The sequence below is a fragment of the Pelecanus crispus genome, chromosome 2, assembly GCF_030463565.1.
Source record: "Pelecanus crispus isolate bPelCri1 chromosome 2, bPelCri1.pri, whole genome shotgun sequence".
Lineage (NCBI taxonomy): Eukaryota > Metazoa > Chordata > Aves > Pelecaniformes > Pelecanidae > Pelecanus > Pelecanus crispus.
Genome location: NC_134644.1, coordinates 146,718,424 through 146,741,022, shown reverse-complemented (window position 1 = coordinate 146,741,022; position 22,599 = coordinate 146,718,424). Strand labels below are relative to the sequence as shown.

General features: G+C 41.6%; 1 protein-coding gene across 1 annotated transcript; it reads right to left on the bottom strand.

Annotated features, from left to right (window-relative positions):
• Positions 1 to 5,239: 5,239 nt before the first annotated feature.
• LOC104029777 (Y+L amino acid transporter 2) lies at positions 5,240 to 22,239 on the bottom strand. The gene is made up of 9 exons (XM_075704602.1): positions 21,738 to 22,239; positions 18,546 to 18,671; positions 15,685 to 15,829; positions 14,941 to 15,064; positions 14,067 to 14,170; positions 11,762 to 11,858; positions 10,179 to 10,328; positions 6,040 to 6,223; positions 5,240 to 5,325 (listed from the first exon to the last, which is right to left on the bottom strand). The coding sequence occupies exons 1-9, from the start codon at positions 22,237 to 22,239 to the stop codon at positions 5,240 to 5,242; spliced, it is 1,518 nt and encodes a 505-aa protein (XP_075560717.1).
• Positions 22,240 to 22,599: the final 360 nt, after the last annotated feature.

Genomic DNA, 22,599 nt, shown 5'->3' with positions numbered 1-22,599 from the left:
AATGAGGTATTCCTATATGCTGTTATATACAGGAAACAGCCAGCATGAGAAAATTTGTCTTCTGATACAGACCTGAAGGCACTCCTCTAAGTAAAGAGAAATGTTTGAACTTTAACCTCATTTTCCTTTGAGTTTGCAGCAGGCTGTTGTAACAGCATTATTCAGAATATATATCTGACACTCTCTGCTGGAGCTAAGCCTGTCCTCCTCAGGACTTTTGCTGTGGGCAGGAATACACACATCGCTCTGATTCAGCTGCTCCGAGCAGACGACCTCAAAACAACGGGCTTGCTTTCATGAGAGCATCAAGCAAAGGAGTTCTCCCTCTTGTGGAGTCAAATGTAACTCCACCGGTAATTTTAAATTCTGCTTCCATGACCACACACAGGCTGAGCCAGACAGGCCCTAACTCCTAAAAAAGCAAGAGAAAGGAGAAACTAATTTGCAGCTTTCCTTATGTGATGGTGCGGTACGGGCAAGAGCAATGGCTAAGCAGAAATCAGGATCCAAACACATACCATGTTATTGCAAACAGGGTCTGATATTCTTCTTTTGTGCTATCGTAGAAGCACATCTAAATAATTGGTCAGGCAGCTTGTCTTGAACTTATGGTCATTACCATCAAATTTGCCTTTTTTCTATTTCTAAAAGACTCTTTGCACTTCCTCTCTAAAGAGGGAGGGTTTATTACAGTTTTAAATCTGAGCACGTTCCTTTCTTTTCTCCTAGTTCCTGCATGTAGGTAGAATGTTCTTAAAGAGCCCCAAGCAGGTTTTTTTCCAATTTAAACTCTCTTTCCCCTCCGTCCACCAGGTGTGGCCCACAGTTGGTTTTGGCTCTGTGAAATTAATATTTCTGAGCACTAAGTAAATATATTGCTGAATTAATCTTTGTTCTGTTTGTATGCTGAAGTGTATTTGCTTCCACCACTTGCCACATCCAGCACATTTTTGGGTGACCAGCTCTTTCAAACACCTACTAATTTCTACTGTTTTCTATTGAATTGTAGCATGAACCAATTAATTCTCTTCTATTCATCCTGTTAGAAGAGCATCAACTCACAATCATCTGGTTTAACGCTGACCTCTCCTGTTTCAAAACCATGGTCATGTAAACCAAATTCCGGTCTGCTCCTTTGACTCGAATACTGACCTTTCTAGGTAGCTAATAACCAGACATTTCAGTAGCCCACTTGTCTTTCATGTTTTTCAGTGACATCCATTATATTAAATGTGTGTTCCTCAGTAAGCACTTCTCATTTCTTGTGGTTATAATCCAGACTACTGATCTACAAGACAAAGAAGTTATTCTCCTGTTATTGTGTGGCATCTTGTTTAGGTTTGTGTTTTATTTTCCTCATTTGCCTTTTTTTTTTTTTTTTTTTTTTAAATTTTAGAGCTTTTGAGACACTTGCAAAATTACAGCACTTCAGATAGTTGCTTGGCTGCCAGTCCTCGTAAGTCAAAACTGAACCCTGCAGAAAAAAAAGGGGAAGATTTACAAAACCCAATAGCTTATCAGCTAGAGAACAGGGACTTGACATATCTAGTACTCCAGATTCAGAGATTGCACAATACTACTTCTAAAGTTCCTGTTACACAATGAAGGTAAGTTTCAAGAAAAGATTGTTAGGAAGTGTCTTCAGTTTGAAGGCACACCGGTGCCGAAGGCACTTTGTCCTGTAACAGAGCCGTGACCTGGCCCACCGTCAGGTCGTGCATCTCTCAGGTCATTTCACACTTCAATATCCTCATCCTACCTAATGTGTGAAGGCATTTCTTCACCTCTGTAGCCAGGGAGCACACCACACCCCTTACAGCTCTTCAGGCTCATGCAAAGCCCAGACATCTTCTTCAGACTTTCTGTGGCTGAGAATTAGTCTTTCTCCATCAAAACCACTTCTGTTTTTCTTTGCTGACACAGAAATGCAATCTGATACTGATGTAGCTTCTCCTGTTGTTATTCAAAGAACTGTGATTCTTCAAAACACCCAAGAACCCTGTCTTTTCTTGGTTCTGAAAGAAGAGCTAATACTACCCCCAAGAACTGTATTGCCCCAGCTTTTGCCCCTGAAAGACGCTTCTGCAGCTCTGCAGGTGGGCTGTTCTCCAGGGACTCTTGCACCTGCAGCCTGCCGGGCTCCCATCACGCACTGCAGCGCAGCCTGCACCCCCACGGGCTACGTCTTCCAAAGGCTTCCAGTGTTATCCATACCCCAGTCCCTTCCACCACAGAGATACCAGCTGACAAACTAGATGTCAAACAGCCTACTCCTTATATTTTGTTATGCAATGACAAGACACTTAGCCTGGATGCCAAGACCATCTTTAAAAAAGTCAGTGTTTATTGTTTGACTGCATAATTGAGCATCTGTGAAAAATGTAAAAAAAATGCTTTTACTCCTCGAACAAGAAAGTGTTGGGGTAAAGAATTGCTCAACTGCAGTGAGAGAGAGTCCCACCTGGAGTAACGAAACATTTTTCCTTCCATAAGTGCTGACTTTGTTGTGTTATAGAATACACAAATAAGAGTTAGAGTGTCATTGCTCTCCTGGGAAACCTACTTGGGAGATGTAAGGCAGGGCAAATTTCTTTCACAATACTATTTTTAATCTTTCAAACCAAACAACTATAGTATTTGCCAAGGATCATATGTTTATTTATTTAAATAGTACAGCATCTATGACTTGCTTTGGATATTTGACAATAACTTACATGTATTATTTGTAGGGAGTGAAAAATCAACAAACACATTAACATTTCTGAGATTCCGATGTCCATAGAGAATTTCAGTAACATTATTCACATTTACAAGCTTGCATCTGACTACTACTTTCCTTCTGTCCAGGTTGAAGGAAAATGAAGGCTTGTGTGCCATTCCCAGAAGGTTAATGGATTCATGTAAAAACAGATTGTGGCAAAAAACAGACATGGAAAGAAGTTTCTCAGCTCAGAGTTCTCTATGGAAATGGTCTTAGTCCATAGCCCTTATTACACTAGCTATAGTGCCTGCTATCTGTTACCACTCAAGATGTCACCTCAGGAGTCTCAAATCACTTAGGAACTTTGGTCCTGCAAAAAAAAAAACTTCAGAGGATGGTACAGTGCTGTGTTGGTGTGACACATAGCTCAACACCAAGCATGACTTTGAACTCGGAGACAAAGACTGTTTAGTTTGGCACTGACTTGTAGGGTTTGTACTCTCTTTGTGCCCTGGCGCAGTCTGGGACCGTGGCTCTGTGGTTAACCAGTGCTTTGTAAGAGACGGGGCAAAAACGCAGTATTTCCGTACAAACGTAGAGCAGGATCAAAATGGTGCTATATTGTAACAGAGGCACGTGTTGTGTGTGCGAAGAGTACATGGGGATGTTCTGAGCTGGGCAAACTAAACTACACCCTTTCCTCTTCTTTCCTCTTTGTGTTTTAGGATTGTGATACTTCAGTGATTTTAGTGCTCCAAAGCTGTGGCTTCTACAAAGCAAAACATGCATCTCTAATAGCTTCTTGTCTACCTTAATTTAGTACATTTTTATTGTTCATATTTGGTATCAAAAGAAAACCCTGCTGAAAGGAAACTGCCACAGCAGATGGCATTGAAATACAAATAGAAGGTTTCACAGGAGCCCTGTCAGCAAACACTGTGTTGGAGATGCATGAAGTTACAATTCTGCAAATGACCTTACAGTGTGGGGAGGGAATGAAGAGAGGTTTAAGTAGCAACGATTGCCTTCTTCCCTACTCCATTGCTCTTTCTCTGGGCAGACATCAGTAAAAGATAATAATGCTAGAAGCTACAGGGACTTGTAGAAGATTAATTTACCTCAATTGGGGTTAATTCAATAGGAATGACAAAACTCAAATTAGAAACAATGTATGTTATATATAAATATAATTACAGAAAGGAAGTACGATTTGCTAACAAGGATAACAAACGGTACTACATATCAACAAAGCATATTAGAGCTGGAGCAGCTGTTTTTATGGTCTAGGTTGCAAGGCTGATGGCTTTTTTTTTAATGACAGTTATTGTCTCTTCCATTTCAGGAGACTAAAAATTAGGACTAGTGGCACATTCCCGTGTGCCACGCTGAAAAACTTAACGTTCAAGAGAACGATCCTAGTTCTTAATTGCCCTTTGCTTTCATGGCACCCACTGGTGAGGGCTCTTGTCCAGTGTGTGCGCCTGTGCTGGACATTGTGCAACAGGCAACACCTACGTGACATGAAGACCTGGCAGCCGGTGCTGGAGGCTCTCTGCGTGCTCACTAGGAGACCTGCAGGTTACCTTGCCAGCAGAAACTGGTGAGGCATGAATGGTTGGGCAGCGGCTCGAGGGATTTTGTAAACATCAATAGTTTTTAATTTCTCCTTGTGAATTCCTTAAAAAAGTTCCACTGTGGAAAAAATTAGTATGATTCATGGGGTCCCACCTTTGATATGTCTAGGCAAGCAATGGACACTATGAAAAGGTGAAGTGTTTTTCCCTGAATATACTCTAGCTGGAACATGACTCAGTCCCTTACAGTGCTCCACGGCAGGTTGTGCTGCTGGAAGGCAAAAGTACTTCAGTTACAATGGTATAATTCATTCGTTGAAAGCATTTCTTCTGCAAAAGGGTAATGAATGTGAGATATCATCAAATGAGAATTTCTAATGGAATTTAAATGACCAAAAACTTTGGTTTTCTCCTTTTGGTACAGTATGTATGTGAGGAATTATGCATTAGAATAGTTTACCACTGATACTACATTGACTCAAAGCATGTCTACTAGTTTCAATTATATATTTTTCACTGTGGCTAAGAATTTAGTTGTATCTTTAGAAGTACACTGTGGCTTCTACTTCCCAACTCTGGTTTTGAATCTTGCAAATATCTGGTCTGTCTTTTGTCAGATTTATCAATTTATTTCTTTGGACTGTGACTGGACATAATACTTTTCATAAAAATTTTGGAGTTAATCTAATATTTAGCACTTATTTGCTAATAAATGTTTGTTCATAAAGTGCTTTATAGTTTCAAAGTGTTACATGATAACTCACTATTAACAAACAGATTTAAAAAAAAAAAATCCTGTAAACCAGAGTGGTTTGTAGAACAAGCACAAATGAACAGACATCAAACTGATGTATAGTACAGTGGTTAGTGCTTTAGTATAACTGAACACATGGGGAGAACTTCAGATATAAAAATTGCTCCAGATAGAAAATGTCAAGGTGCAACTCTTAGTGTCAAGGCAACTCTATTTACTCTTATCTGCTGTAGGTTCCATGTCCAGGTCCGACAGAGCACAGTAGAAGAGCATCTGAACATATTTTGTTGTTGTAGCTGTAATACATAACAAAAATGTGTGAAACAAAGTTATTATATGTCTTAGACAAACAGATGGATTTTGAGGATTTGAAAGAACTACATTAGGAAAATCTTAAAACACCTTAATCAGTTGGATAAAGCACATGTTACAAATAGCTAAAAGCAAAAGGAGCTCAACAACTAAAGTCTCATTTAATCAAACGTTTATCAACATTTTCATTGAATTGTCAGATTGATAGCTGAGTTCAAACTGGATACAAATATGAAAGTTTTGCTTTTCAAGATTGCCTGAATTTGAGGAGTGGAAACTACCCTTCAGGCCAGTAACTCATGATTTCATCATTTATGAAAATTCATGGACTTCTCTGACTCAGGTGTTCTACTCCTTGGGTAGAAAGTGAAGCAATGGTGTGGGCCTTCCAGGGTATCAAACTGCGTGCATTTAGTCTTCATGATCCTACATGGCTTTTATCAAGCCAACATCTTGAAATGGCTCAATACCATACATACTGGATGACCATATATATCCACACATTGGACTATTTTGTACAGGTATACATGGTTTTATTTTCAGAACCATGTGATGAAGCAAATGATCTTAGACATGCTGTATACAGCATAGTAAGACTTCATAAGGAAAAAGGATTCTAGGAAAAACTATTCTTTCTGTCTTCTGACCAAGCATTCAAGATTTTGGCACACTGACTAGGACAAGATGATGCTGCTTACCAGAGAGCCACTGTAGACATTTAGGTCGTTTTTCAAATGGCAGATAGACTCCCAAATAATATGCAGGAATGCCTGAGAGGGCAATACCGATGCCAATAAGGGAATTGATTGTGTCGCTGTAGAGAGGAACTATGACCAGGAAAAGGGAACATAAACAGTATACAATAGGGAAGAAAAGGTTAAGCTGTGGAGACAAAAAAAAAAAAAAATGCCAACATTTATTAAAAGATGCAGTAAATATTCTATTGTCAGGCTTTGCAGATTAAAATTAGACAATTCAATAATAAAAATATAACTATTGACTATATGACTACTACATACTGAATCTTTTGACTGTCTACAGTTAGTACTAGCTAGCTTCCGTGTATGCTGCTGAAAGAGCCTCTTATCTGGTACACACCTGAATATCTGACCATTTTGTTGTTTTCAGGCCTGTACAAGCTCAGTTCCTTTCCACATTAGAAAGAGATCAATCTTTGAAAGCAGTACTTTAAAGCTGAGCAGCAATAGCTAGTTTTCCCTCTAAATTCAATTGCAAATTTTTAATTGTAAGTTTGGTTGGGAACTAACTCAGCTAGACTTTCAGTTACCATATTGATGTTACAGAACTAGCAGACTGATGAACCAACATTTTGCCTGGGCACTTATCAAATATCATATCACAAATAAGGAAAGTTGCAGTAACCTGTTCAGGGATTTATTTGTCACTAAAATATTTTTCACTGGCCGTAGTAATGAGCCTTCTCAGGAGTCCAGGAGCTGACATTTGAATACTAGCTGAAAATCCTGAGAGTTTACTGGCATAGATATTTCTTTTTCCTTATAAAGCTTAAAAATGTAAGTTGATGAAAACCAGCTGCTACGTTTCAGAAAAGAAAAAAGTGTATGTGGAGTTGGGATGTTGACTAAACTGGCAAATGCTGATAGGAATTAAACAGCCATTATCTATAATCTGACTGTAATCCTTGCCTTAGTAGAGTCAATAGCAATACTGCCAATAAGGCAAGATTTAATCTTTGTCTTCCACATATTTTGGGGGAGAGTTTGGAAATGAAGTGTGAACGTGCGTCAGGAAAATTTGGTCTGCTCTGGAAGACTGGAAGGTTTTCTCACAGTCGGTGCTTAGGATATTTTACTCCTTTGTTTGAACCATGCTTTTTATAATCAAGATGTTAACACTTCAATGGGAAAAAAAATGTGTCAGTAAAAATGGTGCAGGAGATTAGGAAGAGTGAGTGACAAGGAAGAAATATTTAGGCAGGGTGTTCATTTGGATTTATAATTTTTACTGCATCACTGCAGAGCTGAAATGCAGGTCATGGAGCCAACAGAGCACAGGGAAACAGGAGCCAGCGCGTGGTTTTGTGTGCCTGGGGGAAGCTGTGGGCTTTGGGCTTCCGTCCCTGCTTCCTGGGCAATCACTGGATTAAAACTGGAAACAAGTTTCAGGTGCGCTTTGTTTCTGTGCAGTCTCCCTCTCCTAACTGATAGCCAGATGCTCTTCTGCAATCAGTCATTCAACTTGCATTTTCCTGTGTATGACCACTATGCAGTGGGAGGGAACACTCAAAATACATTTGATTATTTACGCTTTTGATCTTCTGCATGAGCAGAATTTTGGGCATTTATGGGCTTTGGAGGGATTTTGCTGAATTTGTTAAGTCATGTAAGTTTGATCAGAGTGTTAACCTCTCTGGAGCCCCCATCACTAGCTCTACTGAGGTCTGCTGTGAAAATACAGAAGGGGGTTGGTTCCAGGATGGACTAAGAACCCCAGGTATTTATTTAGAATCATGGAATCATAAAATTGTTTAGGTTGGAAAAGACCTTTAAGATCATCCAGTCCAACCATTAACCTAACATTACCAAGTCCACCACTAAACCAATTAAGGGAAGAGTAATAATTTTGTGTTTCCTGGCTTGGTGGCTGGATTATTTTTTAATGAAAGTAAAAACTAGGAATCATTAAGGTTGGGAAGAATCTCTAAGATCATCAGTCCAACCATCAACCCAACACTACCATGCCCACTAAACCATGTCCCAAAATGCCACGTTTACCCATTTTTTGAACACTTCCAGGGATGGTGACTCCACCACCTCTCTGGGCAGCCTGTTCCAATGCTTGACTACCCTTTCCATGAAGAAATTTTTCCTAATATCCAATCTAAACCTCCCCTGGCACAGCTTCAGCCCATTTCCTCTCATCCTATCACTAACTACTTGAGAGAAGAGACCAACACCCACCTCACTACAACCTCCTTTCAGGGAGTTGTAGAGAGCAATAAGGTCTCCCCTCAGCCTCCTCTTCTCCAGGCTAAACAACCCCAGTTCCCTCAGCCACTCCTCATAACACCCGTGCTCCAGACCCTTCACCAGCTTCGTTGCCCTTCTCTGGACACGCTCCAGCACCTCAATGTCTTTCTTGTAGTGAGGGGCCCAAAACTGGACACAGTATTCCAGGTGCGGCCTCACCAGTGCTGAGTACAGGGGGACAATCACTTCCCTAGTACTGCTGGCCACACTATTCCTAGATACAAGCCAGGATTCTGTTGGCCTTCTTGGCCACCTGGGCACACTGTTGGCTCATGTTCAGCCAGCTGTCGACCAACACCCCCATGTCCTTTTCCGCCAGGCAGATTTCCAGCCACTCTTCCCTAAGCCTAATATGGGGAAGAGTTGCATGGGGTTGTTGTGCCCGAAGTGCAGGACCTGGCACTTGGCCTTGCTGAACCTCATACAATTGGCCTCGGCCCATCAATCCAGCCTGTCCAGATCCCTCTGCAGAGCCTTCCTACCCTCAAGCAGATTGACACTCTGACTGGTTGCCAATTGGATTTAGTTCCATTCACCACAACTCTCTGGGCTTGGCTACCCAAATAGTTTTGTATCCAGCAGAGTACACCCATCCAAGCCATAACCCACCAGCTTCCCTAGGAGTATGCTGTGGGAGATGGTGTCAAAGGCTTTGCTAAACTACAGGTAGATGACATCGACAGCCTTTCCCTCATCTACTAGGTGGGTCACCAGGTCATAGAAGGAGATCAGGTTGGTCAAGCAGGACCTGCCTTTCATGAACCCATGCTGGCTGGGCCTGATCCCCTGGCTGACTTGCACATGCCTGTTGAGCCTACTCAGGATGAACCACTCCATAATCTTCCCCGGCACCGAGGTCAGGCTGACGGGCCTGTAGTTCCCTGGATCTTCTTTCCAGCCCTTCTTGTAGATGGGTGTCACATTGGCAAGCCTCCAGTCATCTGAGACCTACCCTGTTAACCAGGACTGCTGATAGATGATGGAGAGTGGCTTGGCAAGCTCTTCTGCCAGCTCCCTCAGTACTCTCGGGTGGATCCCATCTGGCCCCACAGACTTGTGAGCATCCAGGTGGTGTAGCAGGTCATTAACTGCTTCCTCCTGGACTATGGGGGCTCCATTCTGCTCCCTGTCCCTGTCTTCCAGCTCAGGGGGCTGAATACCCTGGGGATGACTGGTCTGGCTATTAAAGACTGAGGCAAAGAAGGTATCAAGTACCTCAGCCTTTTCCTCATCCTTGGTGGCAATGTTCCTTCCTGCATCCAATAACGGATGGAAATGCTCCTTGGCTCTCTTTTTGTTGTTAATGTATTTGTAGAAACATCTTTTATTATCTCTTACAACAGTGGCCAGATTGAGTTCTAGCTGGGCTTTTGCCTTTCTGATTTCCTCTCTGCATGACCTAACGAGATCCCTGTACTCTTCTTGAGTTACCTGCCCCTTCTTCCAAAGGGGCAAACTCCCCTTTTTTCCCTGAGTCCCAGCAAAAGCTCCCTGTTCAGCCAGGCTGGTTGTCTTCCCCGACAGTTTGTCTTACGGCCCATTTATTCCTTATTTATTTTGAAATAAAGATAGTTATGAGGTTGAATGAAAGGAAAAAGAAAGGGTAAACATCATTTCAACCTCACAGCAAAAGTACCAGAACAGATGTTCTTGTGGAAACTCAAATGGGTTTTGCTCCTTTATTTCTTATCTTGTATGTTGAAACAATTTCTATGGCTGGTAAATAGTCGATAACATAACTGGTAATGTTATGGTTGTGGCATTAAGGATCACATAAACACGTGCATTAGCTGGCTTTTAGGGCTTGTTTCCTCTCGTTTACTTACTTTAATAGGCCGTGGTCTATGTGGCTGAGTGTATCTCAAATATATCAGTCCTGCAATAGACAGACCCACAAAGAGCCAGTAGTTGAAACAGTAGTAATTAATGAGGAGGAAAACATCTTCCACAAGGAGGTAAAGCAAAGTCATTAAACCCTAGAGATAATAAAAACAAAGACTTTTTAATGTGAAAATAAAGACATGTCTTATAAAATAAAGAGGTAGTAAAGTTATAAACCAGCCTGTTTCCCACATAGTTACATAGTTGTGTGGAATTAGGAGATCAAGTTATTGCAAGAAGGATGTACATAAAACTCTAAGAAATCTGCAAATATGCTGTGTGAAGCATGCTGGTATCTCTTCCTTAAATAGCAGTGACACTACCACATTTGGCGGAAGAGGTGTTGGGTTTATGAAATTATGTTTCAGCACCAACATCCTCCTAAGAAGGCCAGATGAGGAGCCCCAGACTCTGCTGCACTATGGAGAAGGCTGCTAAAAGGCTTTCTGTAGGCAGAGGCTTACTCTGCTCTTCTGGTTGGCTTCAGCTGGAAAGCAAACTTTTAATTTACTTTCACTGTTGGAGGCTCTCACAGTCCACTCATACATTGCGACCATTAGAGTGAATTCTGTGGTATGCAGGTATGCTATACTGCCTGCATGGAAAGACCTAAAATACCAGGAATTTAATAACTGTTTTAACAGAGGAGCAGAAAAAAATTCCACTGTGAAAAATGTGAATGGTGGTGTATTAAGGGAGTATAGCTCATCTTACTGGTGCAAACAGAATCCCTCTGAGAAGACGATTCATAATGAGATTATAACTGTTAGTAAATTATTTGATGTCAAACAGGACTGCTACGATAATCTATTCATAAACCCTATGTAACACAGGGCAATGAAAGACACCAAATGAAATACACGTTCAAATAAACAGCAGTGAAATGCTTTTGAATTATTCTACCTTCTCTGTTTGTGGATATCCTCCCCCTTATTTTAACCTGTTAGAATTATGGATTTTTTATTGAAATCAATCACACTAGTTCTATACCTTATGGTTCCTCCATTTTGTGTTACAAGATTCTTTTGTATAGTGACAGCAGGAAAAAGTCAATATGGCTATAGGCATCCAACGGTGGGAATTTAATTTTAAATGCATGTCACTCCCCTTATAATGGGAGTCCTAGAAAATCATCCTACGGCAGGATCTGAGAGACGTTCCTGCCATATTCTTCTCCAGTGACACTCTGAAAACTTACGTAAAGACTTAAATGACTCCTGTCTGTACTGTTACATATTTAGCCATTCTCCTTTTTCTAAGTAATGCTATTGTACTCCTCACTAATCTTGTTCAGAGAGCATATGGATGTGAATCAAGCCATTCTTTTTCCACTGAAAAAAACCCCACCAGACAAAACAACATCACCACCACAACCCTCAATGAGTTTTAGAAATTGTGAGCATTCGAAGAAGATGTCTCCAGCACAGGAGAAGCCTGGGAGAAACACCGGGCAGAGAAGAGGTGTTACACTCCCCGGGTCCGAACTGCGGGCTGCCCAGGGCAGGCACGGGGAGCAGCTGCCACTTACATTGAAGAGGAGAGCAGGGACTGGTGTGAAGCACTTGATATGAATCAAGCTCAGACTGTCAGGGAGGTGTCCTTCCCTGGCTCCAACGTAAAAAAGCCTGAAAACAAGAATAAGAAAACTCAACCAGACAGTGAGCCAATGAATAGCGTGTTGCTTTCTGACAAAGGCAGCATTAATTATTTTAGAATCATAGAATCATAGAATGCTTTGGGTTGGAAGGGACCTTTAGAGGTCATCTGGCCCAACCCCCCTGCCGTGAGCAGGGACAGCTTTAACCAGATCAGGGTGCTCAGAGCCCCAGCCAACCTGACCTTGAATGTTGCCAGGGATGGGGCCTCCACTACCTCTCTGGGCAACCTGTTCCAGTGCTTGAACACCCTCATCGTAAAAAATTTCTTCCATATATCCAGACTAAATCTATTCTTCTGTAGTTTAAAAGCCATTATTCCTTGTCCTGTCACAACAGGCCTTGCTAAAAAGATTCTCCCCATCCTTCCTATAGGCCCCCTTTAAATACTGAAAGGCCGCAATAAGGTCTCCCTGCAGCCTTCTCTTCTCCAGGCTGAACAACCCCAACTCTCTCAGCCTGGCCTCATAGGAGAGGTGTTCCAGCCCTCAGATCATTTTGGTGGCCCTCTTCTGGACCCGCTCCAGCAGGTCCATGTCCTTCTTGTGCTGAGGGCCCCAGAGCTGGACGCAGTGCTCCAGATGAGGTCTCACCAGAGCAGAGTAGAGGGGCAGAATCACCTCCCTCAACCTGCTGGCCACGCTGCTTTTGATGCAGCCCAGGGCACGGTTGGCGTTCTGGGCTGCAAGCACACATTGCCGGCTCATGTCCAGCTTTTCATCCACCAGTACCCCCAAGTCCTTCTCCGCAGGGCTGCTCTCAATCTCTTCATCCCCCAACCTGTATTGATATCAGGGGTTGCCCCGTCCCAGGTGCAGGACCTTGCACTTGGCCTTGTTGAACCTCATGAGCTTGTTCAGGTCCCTCTGGATGATATCTCGTTCTTCTGGCATGTCAACTGCACCACCCAGCTTGGTGTCATCTGCAGACTTGCTGAGGGTGCACTCAGTCCCACTGTCTGTGTCATTGATGAAGATGTTAAACAGCACTGGTCCCAGTATGGACCCCTGAGGGACTCCACTTGTCACCGGTCTCCATGTGGACATCGAGCCATTGACCACGACCCTCTGGATGTGACCATCCAGCCCATTCCTTATCCACTGAACAGTCCACCCATCAAATCCATATCTCCCCAATTTAGAGAGAAGGATGTTGTGGGGGACTGTGTCGAAGGCTTTACAGAAATCCAAGTAGATGACATCCATTGCTTTTCCCTTGTCCACTGATGCAGTCACTCCTGCATAGAAAGCCACTAGGTTGGTCAGGCAGGACTTGTGGTTGGCCGTGCTGGCTGTCTCGAATCACCTCCCTGTCCTCCATGTGCTTGAGCATAGCTTCTAGGAGGATCTGTTCCATGATCTTCCCAGGCACAGAGGTGAGACTGACAGGTCGGTAGTTCCCAGGGTCCTCCTTTCTTCCCTTTTTAAAAATGGGCACAACATTCCCCTTTTTCCAGTCAGCAGGGACTTCACCTGACTTCCATGACTTTTCAAATATCATGGAGAGTGGTTTGGCAACTACATCAGTCAGTTCCCTCAGGACTCTGGGGTGCATCTCATCAGGTCCCATAGACTTGTGTACATTGAGGTTCCTCAGGTGGTCTTGAACCTGATCTTCCCTTACATTGGGAGGGGTTTTACCCCCCTGGTCCCCTTCTTGTAGTCCATCGACCTGGGAGGGGTGAGGAGAGAGGTTGCGTGTGAAGACTGAGGCAAAGAAGTTGTTGAGTACCTCTGCTTTCTTCCTCATGTGTTGATATTAGGTTGCCATTCTTGTTCATCGGGGGGATACGCTTTCTTTAACCTTCCTTTTCTGGTTGACATACCTGTAGAAGCCCTTCTTGTTATTCTTTACATCCCTTGCCAAATTCAGTGCTAGCTGTGCCTTGGCCTTCCTGACCCTCTCCCTACACAACCGGGCAGCTTCCTTGTACTCTTCCCAGGACACCTGTCCCTGCTTCCACTGGGACAGGACATTTTATCATTCTATTGTAAATGCTGCTCTCTTGGTGCTAATCACGAGAAGACACATCAGATCATAACAATCCTTCCATCATAAATGAACACCTTGACATGGCAAAAATTGACTGTGTCACTTTTACGATGCAGTAGTAAAAAATGCAGATTAATAATAAAGGATTCCTTTTCAATTATTTAAAATAAATCTTATATTTCATACCTAGATGCTGCAATTATTGATGAGTTTAAGCCACTATAGCAAGACATGGCCACTGCTATAGGAATTATCCACTTAGCATAACTAAGGGTTTCATCGCCAAATGTCTGTAACAGAAAAAGAAAATAATAGTGAGGCCCACTACATTAAGCATATGGACAATCCTGAGAAACTCTCATGAAAACACACCAGCCCAAACATAGTGTCATAGCCCATGCTTTCTTATGACACGTGATAATGACTTGGGAAATGAGAATTTGGAAAAACAGATTGGTATCAAAATAAAAATGGCAGATACATTAAAAAAGATTTTTAAAAAAAAATTCTAAGCCTAGATCAAGTCAATGAGATAACAGAAGAAGATGTATTGGCTTTAATGTATTCTGACAAATCCTGACTGTAGTAATACATGAGTTATAATTGTACTTTTGTACAAAATATTGATAAGGTTTTAAAAAGCATTTCACTGTACATTTTTGTGTTGAAAATATTGCTGTGATCCTGCAGCATTAAACATCACACTCTGTACATTAGAATGATAGCAAAACCCCCTGTTTCTTAAACCACCCAGACCTTCCATAGCTCTTTGTCTGGCCCCGGCAAAAGCAATGGACAATTGCTACTACAATGGAGTACCGTCAGGAGCAGGATTTACAGAGTGTATAAAAGGATTTTACAAGAGCAGATTTATTGGATATATTCTTTATATGCACCTTCTAATACACTGGTACTCTTACATGAAAATAAAGTTTAAAACAAAGCAGCAACCTTCAGCGTGGAAATATTTCAACGGTTTTGCCAAGAAGGATGCTACCTGAGATTCTTTCACAGTATCATCTGTACAGTAACTTTTGCTTTAATTATTTTATGAACTTACCACAGCCACTGCATCACTTGTGAGGAGAACTGACATGTCCAACACTACATAGTATGCTATATTAGTCAGCAAGTAAATAATAGTCACAATAGGCATTGAAATTGCAATAGAAAGAGGTAGATTCCTGCAAAGGGAAAATGGCACAATTATTTCATGTTCTTTGAGTAAGTAATATTTAAATAGAAGATTGTTCCCAAATTCAAACATTTCTGAATGGATACCTCCACCACTTTTTGTAATCCATAATTTTTTAATCATGGGGTTACAAAATAACATGCAGCCACTGCATGTAGAACAATTCCATAAGCAGCTTAGTTGGCTCCTTATGGGTCTGTCACAAGTTTTAGAGAAAAATCTGTACATTTATACCTGCACATTTTATATATATTGTCTTTACTATGAAGCAATTTAAGAGAGCACTTAAGCAATGAGATTTAAATGCACACTTAGGTGTTCTCATGATCATAGCATTTTTTTCCTGACTCTTAAAGTGTGTCTGTCCCAAGACAAGGTGGACTCCATCTGAGTAGGTGAGGCACACCACTCCCACAGGGTGGACATAACTACAGAGGGGAGGAGATGATATTTCCAGTGCTACTGTGGACTTTCTGATTTTTTACTTAACCTTTCATCTTTAGTAAAATGAAACGTTTTTTCCATAAACAGTAATGCTGAAGATCACATGATAAAACAGTCATAAACCAGAAACAATCTTACTCTACTAGTGGAAAAGCACCTGTTTACCTCTCAGGGTTCTGCATTTCCTCGGTGACGTAGTTGAGCGTGTCCCATCCTGAGTAGGAGAAGAGAGCAGAGTAGAGAGCCAGTGCAATCATCCCTGGGTTTGTTGCTGAGCCCTCGAAGGGAGCTCTCAGGTTTTCTGTTTTTCCTGTACAAATGGCAGGTACCAATTGGCTGTTATGTTTCAAGGATTACAGCGTAGAAGGACATTATACTACAAGCCTCAGCAAACCAAAAGGAAAGAAAACCCCACCGCATACAGGTTTCATTACTATTTCTAAAAGTGCACAGCTTATATTTCCACTTGACAAATAGGAAAGATTCAGGCAGACATTCAGACAGCTACACTTGTACAGGGAGACAGCAGAAGACGTTTTCCCATGTTTGTTATTTGGATGTGACTTGTGAAATTCTACCAGAATTCACGGTGTCCTCACCTCCTGGCATTGCCATCTAGCCTACCAAAGGAGGGAGCTGTACTGAGGCCATGCTATGCCCTCTCAGCAAGGCACCCAGTTTCAATTCCTGAAACTCTCTCCTCCATTTTCCACATAGCTGTGCTTTCTTTTTCACCAGATGAATTAGTGGCCAATGTAGGGGGAACTCCTGGAGGCATGGTTCTCAGTGGGATGCTCTGCCCCACAAAGGTGTTCCCCAGAATTAAGAGAGGAGACTTGAAAAATCTTTCTTTCAAAATTCTCCTCTAATTTAGCTCAATCGGTTGAGACGACAACCTGCAGAATGCTGTAAAATAGATGAAATGTTAATGAAACTGCATGAGCCTTCACTGCAATTCTGGAAAGGGGAAGAAAGGCCTTACTGACTTTGCAGAAGGAAAGTCAACTATCTAATATAAATGGAAGTGGGTTTAAGTACCAAGGAAGACAGCAACATGCTGAAACCTCTATTAGGCAAGAAAGTAAGGTCTTTGTTATAAAATGAAACAACTTCACTGTGTGGTTAAACTAAGGAGTTTATAGATACCACAAAAGCAATTCAATCTTTCAAGAGCAGTAACTACCAGGAGACTGTTTGAACTGAGCAAGCTACAAGATGTACACACATTTTGGGGAAGAAAATGTTTGGAAGGAAAAAAAAAAAGAAAAATTCAGAAGGACCAAGAAAAGGTTTTTTTACTAAAGACAGCTCATATTCAAAATCAGATACATTCACAGTGTTTTAAAACAAAAGGCGTATCTGAGCACATCAGAAGGAATACAGCAGGGCTAAAATGTCCTAACCTTTCTTTTCATTAAACCAGCTGCTGAGTTTAAAAGAGTGCATTGACCCAATTGCTGCTTCCTCCAGAAGTCTACATCATTCCTCCTTCCAGTCCTTTCTGTATTTAAGTGCTTGGTTCTGCTTAAACAAAGCAGAGACGTGACCTTTACTACCACTAAAAGCCCTCAGCATTTTGCATTCCTCACAATAACGTTTCCTCTCTGCCTTTACCTTCCCTGACCCCACGGAGCAACGCAAAAGAGCCAGTGTGGGCAATGTGGATGCACGAGCAGAGGAAATGCCCCCCAGGACAAACCACATTGCGGCAGCTGCACACCGGTGAGCGGGCTGGGAGTTTTGAAGGAGTCAATGTGAAAGCCCAGGTAAATTTGTGACTGTGGGGACACGGCAAAGCTGTTATAGGGGTGACATCACGGACTCACACCTTTGCAATACTGCAGCAGCTTTATGAGGGGAACTTCTCTTTCATGTAACTGTGGCCATTAAGCAACGCTTTTCCTCTGCACCTTCACATTCCTGCCCTTAGGACTGGGTTCGTTTGTTCAGGTTTCTTTAGACTTGAACAAACCAGTGACAACTGACATGCACGGATAATGGCTAAACAAAAAAGCTCTCTTAAAGTCTGGTGCGGCTTTACAGCGTAACAGCTGATGCATTAGAACTGCAGCCAAGGAAAGGAGAAGGCCAAGCAAACACAGAAAAGCAAGCACGCTCATTAGGTTTTATTAGCTAGTTTCAGCAGGAGAAAAAGACAATTCCTAACCCAGAGAGGGACAACCAGCTTTATTTTAACTCGATAAAGATACAATGGCTATTTAGGAATTTCATGGGAAAGGAAAATGAAGAAACCTTAGTAACTAAGCAACAGAGCTAGAGTTGGAAGAGACTTCACTGTACCAGACACCCAAATTAATAAAATCAAAACTATTGTCATATGCCAAGATCAGAGGCAGCACCAGAATAAACTAGGGTCTAGCTTTTCAGTGTATTCAGTTCAGTCCAGTTACTGCTGATACAGGGTGGCTCATCTGTCCTGTGATGTCTTACGGTACCACAGTGATTCATAGGACTGCAGTATTGCAGTCTTTTCCCTGGATTCGAGGAGCAAGCACACCCTCTCACCAACAAAGGAAACTCATCCGTTCCTTCCTCCCTGATCCTCTCCCCTCACAGGGTGCTGCAGCGGCTCTCTGCCATGGGCAGGGCAGGGAGAGCGAGGGGTGAGGAGCCATGCGAAGGACACGTCCGGCAATTTCTGCTGTCCTGCCCTGTCCTAGGACAAGCAGCAATGCTAGCCTTTAACTAGCATGAGTCAGAGACACTGAGGCTGACTTTAAACTAGTTAGCATGAAACTGATGTTAATTCAGCCGCTACTTGCTATTCAGCCTGAGCAACACAGAACTTGGTGTGTGTTGGTTTGCCACACTAAAGGTAGAAGAATAATTAGACCCCCATTGCTTAACAAGCCACAAAATTCCTCTAATCTTCCTATGGCAGACTGTTTTCCAGAATAAACGACCCCTCATATGTAGGTCTTAAGGAGTCTGATATTCCTGCACAGATTTTGAAACCCATATATGGTTCATTTTTCAGAATTTAAGTAAATGAAAAATATTCTTACCTTGACCAATTTTGTAAAGGCCAACAGATATCACCAAGATGAGAGCCAGAACTTTTGCATATGTGAAAACATCTTGTACACGGGTTCCCCACTTCACATTAACACAATTAATAAATGTTAAGGAACCTGTAGAGAAAAAGAATATGCATGAGAGGAGCACTGATTTTTTTTATATCACATAAAACACATTTCAAATACATCCTTCCAGATACCACTTCTCTTTCAAGAAATAAAACAGAATCAAATTTCACCCTTTCAGGACCACCTAGATTTACTAAAATGAATGAAATGCCTGATTTAGAAGTTACACAATAGTTTTTTTGAGGACATTGTTTTCATGACAATAGGTACGATAAAACACATCAGGTTTTGAATTTTAGGACTAACTCCTGCTCCTTTTAAATAATCTTTCAGTTTTATGAAAGTCAGCAGAGTTGCTCACATGCAGAAGGTGAGATTTCTCTAAATGTTTTATCTGTGCTGAATTTTTTCCTGAAGTTCTCCCTGCCAATTTGAACTCTAGTCTACGTACAGAGTAAGAACAGCTTCTGCACTGAGAACTTTGGATGCGGTTGACAAGATAATGGATTGAGCCAGGCCAGCATGCTGTTACTCTGTGCCCATGGCTTAGTTGCTGTGCCATTCACCCTTTGACCCCAAGTCTGAAGATCACAGAAGTACTTACTTACAGAGTTCTCTCAAGCCTCAATTTTGACAGAATCTAGTAGAAATAACAAAGTAGTATGGTTGCAGAGAGTGGGTGGGATCAATTAATTCTCCTTTCCTCCTTCTGCCATATTCTTTGCATTCCATTTTGTCGCAGAAGTGGGACCCTGATGAGCGGATAAATCGCTGTGCTGAGTGTTGGTTCTTGGCTGGTGGCAGGTCCAGCCAGGGGCCGATCCACGTGCCCACCTCCGCTCGCTGTAGCACATACACACACATGGCATCACGGGCAACTTGTCCCTCTTGCAACTCCGTAATTTGAAACAGAGGTAGATGAAGAAAGGAAAGGGTATGCATTGGTACCACGTACAAAGCCCAGCTGCTGGAGAAGACAGCAGGCCAAACGCAGCATGGGTGGTCCAGAGCGCTCTCAAGCATGGATCAGAATGGGCTGTTTGTTCTCTAGCAGTTTCATTGGTCTTTCCTTCTTTCACCTGCCTTTAATCTACACTTCAGTTTTGAAAGGAAGGAAAAGGGTTTTGTAATGCTTAAAATGAAAACCATTTAGAAACCTTTCTATATAGTATTAGCATCCAACCACAGATGCTCACAGAACTTCTTGCCTTCATTATCCGAGTGACTCTGCATATTTGAGAGAGTGTCCTGTCAGCTGTCAAGGTAATAATAGACCCATTTACAGAAACAGGACCTGATTTGCCCCCACTGCTTCCTATTGATATACCAATCTTGTGCAATGGGGACAGAATTTTTGTTTTATTCTGGTATTAAGAAACACAAAAGGTTATATAATGGTTGTTCAAGCCTAGTGTCAGGTTTGAATATCATTTCAAACCTGTCTGTAAATAATGACTCCTGCAAACCTTGCTCTAGTAAACATGGCATATACGTGGAAATAAGATTATACGCTCTCTTAAAAATGCTCTCCTCAGTAGAACTTAAACATATACCTCTTTCTTAAAAGTACAGTAGCAGATATAAGTAACTGTTAGAATTATAGGCCTATATCTTGAAAATGATAAAGTAAATGTTGATTGAAGGTTTTAATACTGAACATTTAGGAGTCATTTGTGATGCTCTAAAGTGCTATTTGAAACACTGCAAAGGATATGTTTACTGCACATGTATATGACACAAAACATGCATCATGTGCTGCAGAGTGTAATTAAATTCAAGACAATGGGAGCTTACCATGGAATTCCCAGTAAATTCTAGTAAATGTATATATATTTTAAAAAGTTGTATCCACTAGGTTGGTGAAATGCCAATTAAATCCATGCTCCTGAGCCTTATCAAAATTGTTCAAGCTGGGAATAAGTTTGCTATCTGACACTGCTAAACTGTGTATCACAGTTAATATAATACACTGCAATTCTCCCTGCAATCTGGGCTGTTACTCAAAATGCTAAGCCTAGTCAGTGGTGAGGCAACTAATTTGCTGTATGAGAAAGCAGCCACTGCCAGACACACCTGGGGCATCAGCTCAGAAATCAGGTGCCAGAGCACAGAGCTGATTCACATGAAGACCTCAGCAAGAATAGCTAAGAAAATGAAGGCTTAAAGAAACATCAGCATTTGAGGACTGCTTCTCTTAAGTGTTAGGATTTCATGAGGTGCACCTAGAACACTGGGAAAAGAAATTCTGATCTAATAAATAACTGCTTTCCTGTGCAACTGGAGAATTTCAGGTAACAAAGTCTTCTGGAATAGGGCTAGTTGCCTTTTAGACTGCTGAGTGGTCATGATGGTCTCAAGTTCTACCATGGAGCCTTTTCAGAAGTGAAATTCCTCCTTGCACAACAGTGGCAAGAGTCAGTGCTACAGAGAAAACACCTTCTCAGAATTGTCAGGATACCTTATGTTATCTTAAGTTAAAATTACTTATCCTTTTGGAAGCTTTTGTTGAGCTGTACAGTTTAAGCTGTTTTTAAAAGATCATGCTATAGCACAGCCAGAAACACATACGCCATCTTGACAAATCCACATCTGTAAGGAAAAGAATCTGAGTGCAGTTCACCTACTGGAGGATAGATTTGTAACGCTTATTCCTATGGTCACCTAAGATATACATTCATGACAAAGTCAGCTCTGCAGAGTGTCTGATTACACTACACAATTTTTCTAGTGACATTTGTATTAGGCAGAGTATTTTTAATTCCATATGAATTTTAAGATTTTTGTTCATTTTTTGCAATTTGCGAGAAATAGGGGAGAAAGCACATGGACCAAATGCGGGCTGCAAATTAGGTCGATGATCTGCAGAGATGTACAGATCTCTAATCAGCAGTCATAGTTTCCCCCCGCCAAATTGTTGTAATTCTCCTCTCCCCTCTAATAATCCTAGCTCCAAGTAAAATCCATCTGAATAAAAAATTATTAGTTCCTAAGAACATGTTTTAGAGAGGCAGTAATTATTTTCACAGAAGGTGAAGGAACAGAAATTCAGAAAAATCCTCTGGGCACCTACAGTTATAGTTCTTAACTTCTAGGAATCATAACATCACTTACAAATACAAGCAGCTGCAATCAACCTGACTGCATCATACGGCGGCTCACAATGAGGAAAAATTGGTTGAACAATATAGTTAGCAAACGTGATTGCTATCACTGCCTGGGTTGTTGGTTCGATAATTAGCAAGGAAGACCACAGTCTGATGAAGGCCACAAAGGCACCAAATGCTTCCAGGATATAGGCATAGCTGGCTCCAGACTTAACGACGGATGTTCCCAATTCAGCATAACACAAAGCTCCAAACAGTGAAAACATCCCACCAAGCGCCCAGATGACTAGAGAGAGTCCATAGGAAGCACTGTACATTAAAACACCTCTGGGTGATACAAATATCCCAGAGCCAATCATGTTCCCTACAATTAAAGAAATGCCATTTAGTAACGTGATTTCTTTTTTCATCTGCATTTTTTCACTTGTGTCTGCCATATTGTCCAGTTCAGCTTTTCCATTCTTAGTTTTGGATTTTTTGTTGCAACATATTCGCCAGGGGGCTGGCATCCTCAACTGTTGTTACCTGAAAACAAGAGGAGAGAACGTTTTAGGTAATGCACATGGCATTAGAGAGACAGGTAAGATAATTAGCATAGAAGGCATAAATGGTACAAAGAGCAATGATTTTGCCTGTTTCTGTCTTGCAGTCCAGGAACCACATACTAGTGGATTTGCTTAACTTTCACTGTTCCATGCCTTTTTAATGGATAAATGTGAAGCCACTGTCTTTGGTTATGGATTCTGAATCTTTCAGGAACTCTGAGTTGACTTTTATTGTTTAGCTCGAATTGTAATTCTATGTTATGTTATTGAAGTTATCTTAGGCAAGAAAGAGACATGGTACCCCTGGAAACATGTTCTAATACA

Bases quoted from the DNA above. Each gene is read 5' to 3' on its own strand.
- LOC104029777 (XM_075704602.1), bottom strand. From the start codon at position 22,239: ATGCCAGCCCCCTGGCGAATATGTTGCAACAAAAAATCCAAAACTAAG. The intron at 15,830-18,545 runs GTAAGAATATTT...CCATTTGTACAG, and splicing joins CCTTTACAAAATTGGTCAAG to GAAAAACAGAAAACCTGAGA. The intron at 6,224-10,178 runs GTAAGTAAACGA...TTGTCTCCACAG, and splicing joins ATAGACCACGGCCTATTAAA to CTTAACCTTTTCTTCCCTAT.